General features: G+C 40.6%; 1 protein-coding gene across 1 annotated transcript; it reads left to right on the top strand.

Annotated features, from left to right (window-relative positions):
• Positions 1-2,699: 2,699 nt before the first annotated feature.
• pth2 (parathyroid hormone 2) lies at positions 2,700-4,483 on the top strand. Its single transcript, XM_042072816.1, has 3 exons — positions 2,700-2,953; positions 3,671-3,774; positions 3,888-4,483. Exons 2-3 carry the CDS (start codon positions 3,671-3,673, stop codon positions 4,246-4,248), a joined length of 465 nt encoding a protein of 154 aa, XP_041928750.1. The 5' UTR covers positions 2,700-2,953; the 3' UTR covers positions 4,249-4,483.
• The last annotated feature ends 2,918 nt before the right edge of the window (positions 4,484-7,401 follow it).

Genomic DNA, 7,401 nt, shown 5'->3' on the forward strand with positions numbered 1-7,401 from the left:
ATCGATTAATTGATTAGTGGTCAACTATTTAATTAAACTCCTACTATTTTGCTTTGCTTTGTCCTCTATGACTAAGTGTGGACAAAACAAGTAATTTGATGAGGTCATAATCTTGGGCTTTGGAAAACACTGGTCTACATTTTATTCATAATTTTATTGATCAAACAACTAATCAACTAATCAAGAAAATAATTAATGGATTAATCAACAAAACACTATATATAACATTATTAATAAATCATGTTATTTAATTGTGTATTTCCGGTAATACCAATACAATTGCAGTTTTGCTGTTTTGACTGAGTAAAGATAAATCAAATAACAATATATATATATATTTATATTAAAATACCTTTATAGTATAGTACAGTACAGTTTAAAAAGTGGATTTTGAAGATTTTTCTTTTAACAATACTTCATTCTGCTTTTTGGAGACTAAACCATCGGAGCTAATAAGGAATACATGGAAGTGTATATTTAACCACACACATGTAAAACACACACCCGCACACACACAGACACACATACACACACAGACACACACACACAAACACGCACACACATACATCGAGAGACAAAGAGAGAGAGAGAGAGAGAGAGCTGATCAAGAGAATGTGCCTAAACCTCTTTATAATGTGACCTCATCTCTTCCTGTCCTCTGTTCCAGTCCTTCTATCCTTCTTCCTCTTGGCCCTCCCGTCCTGGATGTTGTCCTAATGAGTGTTAGGACCCGCTGCTTTCTCTCTCCCTCGCTCCATCTTTGTCCTTCTCCCAGTACTGCCACTGTGGTCATTATTTTAAATGAGTACCTGCCAGTTTTAACCACAGTAACAAGGACCTGTGCATGCAGATGAATGTGTTGCTGGATGGTGATGTCAGTCAGCCAACAAAGGCCCATTAGGCCTGTGCCACTTGGGACAGAGCCCTCTGGCAGCTGTAAAGCCTTTCTGACAAAGACTCTTGGACAACCTAGAATACATACATACACACCATTTGATTAACACAAGTACCGGTATTCTGAAATTCTCAGTGCTCTGTTAATTAGGATGACGTTCCATAGAATAACACGTTTGTTTGATAAAACATGGCCAGGGATATGAATTACAGCATTACAAAACCTCTAGTTTTCCAAGGCAAAGCTCTTGCAGAGTTGTTGTGATCCTACTATCCTTTAACATTGTTTTTTTGTGGAAACAGGAAGCATTTCAAGACACAATTGCTCCTTTCCAACAAAGCACATATGGCCACCAGATTTGAGCCACTGAATTTGAACCAGTTGCATCGAGCCTTTACATGAGATCTGAGGATAAATTTGGGTTCCTTGCGACATTCTTGGAATTCTGTGATAACATTGTCTTAGATGCAGCAAAATGCAGCTTATGTAACAATCTTTACCTTACAAGGACTATTACATTGCCACCCATTTCACTTGTTTTTTCTACATATTACAGGCCACAACTAACCTGACGTAGTCATACTCAATTCTAGTCAGAATATGAGTCTGATACTGCTCCATTGGGACGTACAGTAATTATGGGGCATGTTTCAACCGATACAGGGGGGGAATGCCTCTGCACTCAATTGGATAGACCTAACCAATCAGAGCAACAAAATAGCTTACCGTGAGGTGTAGGAAGAAAACACACAAACCATCCTTCTTCTCCTATATCCCCTCTGTTTTTATTAATAATTCTGTTGAACAGTGATATGCTACAAACATGTTAAACAGCTGGAAAGGCTGTCGCAAATCCCTCGAACAGGTGGTCAATCAGAGATTTCAAACGAACGAGGGCGAGCATACTTATATACCCGATAAAGGGCGAGCATACTTCCACCACAATGAAGCAATGCCAGACCGAACTTCCCGACCTCAAATGTTGTGGGCGGGACTAAGTTCGGAATGGCACCCAGGCTAGGCCACAACTCTCTAAAGTTAAGAATGGGTGTTTTCTATGTCATCCACTCTCTCATGCGTTATATTTGTTGTACATGAACAATACTTGCCTCTTGTCACTCAACTGGTGATTGAGCATAATATGTTCACCATGTTCACGTATATCTCGGGACATTATTTATTTATTGTCACAGAGTCTAAAGACACTTTTCAAACTAAACTACATTTTCCCGTCTTCCTTATCCAATCCCCAAGACGTGCATAGGCTGGCGGGGAACATTGTAAAGAGCCCTCATACAGCACAGAAAACAACGTCCATGGATGCTTGTTACCCTTCTCTTCTACTCTACATCACAATCCTGGTGTTTCTCTCAGAGGTTCAAAGGGCACCAGAGGACAAGAGCTGGAAGAGAGTGAGAGCACACACACTCGCTCGCTCGCCCATGTCTCATTGTGAGGACCCGAATGGAGCATCTACTGATCAGCACGTGGCCATATTGTATTCCCTTTCACTTGTCTCTCCCTTTTTCTTCCAACACATCATTAGACTGGGTGACGTCCAAGCTGGTTGCATCTTTCTCTCTCTCTCTCTCTCTCTCTCTCTCTCTCTCTCTCTGGCTTTCCCTTCCCTTCTTCACGTCTCTATTTAAAGAAGTGCAGGTAACAGGATGTCCACGGGTGTGGTTTAGAGATGCGCTTTTTGATTGTTCTCAAGAGGGATGGAGATTGACACATAGACTTTCATGGTGTTCTTCCTGCTGCCTACCTATAAAAGCTCAGGCACAGCGCTAAAAAAACTCATACACACCACAACACCAGATTCAAACTGCATGTAGCAGAGAGACAGAGTCACTCCAAGGGAGAAGGACAGTTGAGCTCTACAAGTTTGTTTAAGATCAGTAACTCAGGAAATTACAATTGTCTGGATTCAAAATTTGATAACTTACTGTAGGTACCACTCTGCACACATTTATGAAATACCCTTTTAAGGACGTTCCCAACACATAATACTTGGTATCGATATACAGCGTTTGGCAAAAGACCGCCGCAACCATTAAGGTAAGAGATTTAAGTATAATACCTATCAATCGGCCAATTTTGTTATTATCATTATATAAAATGGTATTCTAAACTATTTTGTGCTTTTATGTGTGTGAAAGTCTCACTAATATCCAATTTGGGAATTTTATTTAATATCAATACAGTTATCAAAAGATGACTATATGTATTATGTGTCCTGTTATTAGGCTATAATTCCTCTGAGATAGGCTAACGCATAAGGCAAAAGTGGTTGACAATCACAGATATGTTTTTTTCTCTTTCTTTGTTTATTTGGTTAGATTTGAGAAATATCCAGTTGTGAATATGTTTGAAGAATGGCTTCAGGCATCAGCATAAAAGGCTTCAGGCATCAGCATAAAAGGCAAACATTTGTAACAGTGTGAACATATACAATTATTATTGGTGAACGGAAGTGTTAGAGATAGATAGATAGATACTTTATTGATCCCCATGGGGAAATTCAAGAAATTCAATTCATTGTTAAAGTCATGCTGGTACGAAAATGTGCCTTGAAGTTGTGTGTATTAATATGCACAAATTCTCAAATTCTCTGTCTCTCTCTCTCTCTCTCTCTATATATATATATATATATATATATATATATATATATATATATATCTGTGTGTGTGTGTGTGTGTGTGTGTGTGTGGGAAGCAACACTTTGTGAGTGTGTGTGAGAAGCGTCTCTTCTGACCATGTATGTCTGCTTTACAGATGTGTTATCTTACTTCACCACGTCTTGCCCTTCTGCTGTTAGTCTTGATTTCTGTGACCCTAGTGACCTCTGGATTTCCCCAACACCGACTGAGACCTTTACGGTAAGTTCTGAGAGTCAAAAGTGAACTTCCACTTATGCACTATATCAGATGTGTTGGAAACTAATAGGACACTACAAATTGTAACTGTTTTTTTTTTTAACCTTTATAAACAGAAACCCCTCTCCCATTGGCCAGGATGATTCCAAAGGCGAGCAATGGGAGATACACTACCCTTCCATATCACTCCGCGACTGGAGTATTCAGATGTCAGCTCCAGACTTTGCTTCAGCCAAACCCAAATCAGAGATTCTTGGTGGAGATGAGTGGGTTCCCATGACCCAATCACAAATGGAAGAGGAGCTGTCAAAGGGTTGGCCCAGCGACTGGATGGCCCAACCAGTGAACGAAGAGAAGAGGAATATCGTAGTTGCAGATGATGCAGCTTTCCGAGAGAAAAGCAAACTTCTAACTGCAATGGAGAGACAGAAATGGCTCAATTCTTACATGCAAAAGCTTCTAGTTGTGAATTCATAGACTTATGTTGGGTGCTAGTGTAGGCCAGGTATTTTTTGATGAATTAAAAATGTTCTGTGAAGCTTTGTTTCGGTCTGTTTTCCCTGAGATGAGATGAATCTTTATCAATGCTATGTTAAACATCAACAAACACTTGTGACACTTGTATGAAATGGTGATGTAAGCATAAAATTGTGTGACTATGGGAGCCCTCTAGTGTCAGAAAGTATCATTTTCGAATCATTACTGTAAGATGTGACAAGTTTGAGGGGAGAGGCAAGATAAAAACGCTGTTACTAAAACCAATAACATGACTTCTTGTGATTTATCATCACAGGCAAAGGCTGAAACAGGCGCGCTCAAAATTGAATATTTAATAAAATTATGGCTCCCAGAATAAATGAGACCGTGGCTAAATACAACAACGTGACCCCATTACTTACAGAGAACACGCGATTAATATAGCAAGAGTCGGGTGATTAATGGATTACTCCCGCGCTACAAGACCAGCGGTCAGGTGAAGTAGCATAGACTGCCACAGTCTCTGCCTCAGGTAAAATATTGTTCACGCCAGAATCTTCTTTCACCTCCTTGAAATAAAAAATAACACCAAACAAACCAGGCCGCTCAAGACTCTGAAAGACACATTTCATGTTGACAATCGTTGTGAGATTACCTTCGCCATTTTCTGTTATCTCATCCCTCAGAGCCCGTGGGTTAGGAAATGAAAACATACAAGAGCATATTTCCAGCCGTTCCAGCTAGGCTAGACTTGTTCAGGGCGACATGAAAAGGATGTAGCCTAAGAGAAATCTAAGTGGTGACAGGAGGTTGAATAGTGTCAAGGAGATAGAGAGACTGAACTACTGTTATTAGAGGCAGCTGACAGCTAGAGGTGAGATGGAAAACTTTCTCTTTCCCCTCTTCTCTCCTTGAATGTGTGTTTAACTGGCCAGGCTTTTATCAGGTCAAGAAACGAAAGATCTGCACTGTTGTTGAAATGACAGTGGTCAGTAATGTTCGAACAATTGTTGACATACTGCTTCTATTAAAAGTGTAGTCTGTGATTCTGATCCAATAAACTTTATGTACATTTTAGCTAATAGTCCCTACAGTCCGCATGTCCATTCAGAGTGTGTACTCTAAATACCTTGACCCTTACAAAAAATAACTGCATTAGCCTACTTCAAGTGTTGAAACTGCAGTTTTGGAGGAAATATTTGCAGTTCTTATTCAGGAAATGCAGTATTTTGGACACAGAAAAACTGAATTGTTCAACCGTACCACACTATACTGTAGTATAAGTGCACTGCACTTTATAAGTGTAGTATAACTGCAGTTATTTTTTGTAAGGGGAGAGTTAGCAGACTATCCTGGCTTTGTAAATGAGAAATTAGCATACTGACTTGGAGAAGCCATAGACAAATCTAGCCAATCAACGCATAGCTTCAGGAGTACCGAAGAGACAGAAGAGAGGGCTGTCACAGTTAACAACAACTTTAAGGCAGAATCAAGGATGAGGTCGTTAGACATGTCAGAAAGATTGCGAATAACATTGTCATTATGTTCACTTCCTTCACAATCACTAACTTATTTATTATCCCTCTCACTCAGCTACTCACCCATTCAGTCAATCACTCTCCACAGCCCATATCAGTCTTCAGTCTTTCCTCACACTTTCACTTCCCTCCTTCCTTTCCTCTTCCTCTTCCTCTCCCTAGTACCTAGGATGGCATTGCTGTGCTGCTGTGGGTGGCTGCTGTGTGTGTGGGAGCGGTTGAGGAGCAGGGGAGGTGCTCAGGTGATGGGAATGCGAATCACAGAAGACCCTATTTATCACCATCTCTGTCCAGGCTACTTGGCATCTAGACCCAATCAGTGGACGCTAAATTGCTTTCTGCAGGCCATTCCTCCCCTGCTGATACTGTTCCTGCTCCTCATATGCTCCATCATTCCAGCACCATGCCCTCTCTTATTTTTGGACCAATAACTGTCTGAGCCCTAAACGTAAAGTGTGTGCGTGTGTGTGTGTGTGTGTGTGTTTGTGTTTGTGTGTGTGTGTGTGTGTGTGTGTGTGTGTGTGTGTGTGTGTGTGTGTGTCTTCCCGCAGGTCTGACAGAGTCAAACAGTGAGATCCCTCAATTTCTGAGGGGTTGACGAGGCTGTAGATGTGTAATGCCCGTGTGAGATTTTCCACTTCCTGTCGCACTTGTCTCATCCTCTCGGCTGTTCCTTTCATTCTACTCTTCTGGGGCTTCATTTTCACGGAGGAAATGCAGGCATCAGGGCACAGCATAGGCAGACCTGTGGGTGTTCCTTTCATTAAATGTCTGTGCGCGGCACAGCATAGACCGCAAGAAACATTACCTCTGTGGCACAAATTGGCTGTGCTTTTACCAATTTCCCAAACGCTCCAGGCACTCTGAAAATCACCCACGGCTTCATTAATTAACGGTCAGAAGCAGGAACCCTTTACAAGATGGCTGAATGAAGATTTTTATTAAACCATAGTAACCATAGAGTAATCGTCCTTTTTAAAGAAAGGCATTACATTACATTGAAAAGAATAATAGAGAAGTAGGTAAATTAAACTATTGAACTAAAACAAAAATGGCATAATATATTAATAATAATAATAATAATAATAATAATAATAGTAATAATATAATGGCATAGATGAAAAATAAATATTCAAGGGCTTTTATAGATAGGTTGTATGTTCATCTGGTCCTTTTACAAACTGCATCTGAATTATGTTAAAAGTTTTACCATTGTAATAATCTTTTCTCAGCACACTCACTCACACACACACACACATACACACACACACACACACACACACACACACACACACAAACACACACACACACACAAAAACTGTCAGACAATGTATGACAACATGCATGCATTCAGACATATTGTGTATGTGGGGCTCTCCAATTTCCCCCTCTACTTACACTGCTGGCCTGGAATAACCTTCTAGACTTTTCTACCTGGAAACCAGTCTTTAAGTGAAAAAGCCTCGCAGCTACCCTGGAACCATTTAATTCCATGCCTCTGTCAGCAGCTTACCAAGTTAGCTGGAATGAATCACCACTAAGTCCTGCCACCTCTACCCCACCCCCACCCCCAGCCCTCAGCCATTTCCCCCTCCCTTCTGTAATACCATCCCGT

Source organism: Alosa sapidissima, chromosome 19 (genome assembly GCF_018492685.1).
Source record: "Alosa sapidissima isolate fAloSap1 chromosome 19, fAloSap1.pri, whole genome shotgun sequence".
NCBI lineage: Eukaryota > Metazoa > Chordata > Actinopteri > Clupeiformes > Clupeidae > Alosa > Alosa sapidissima.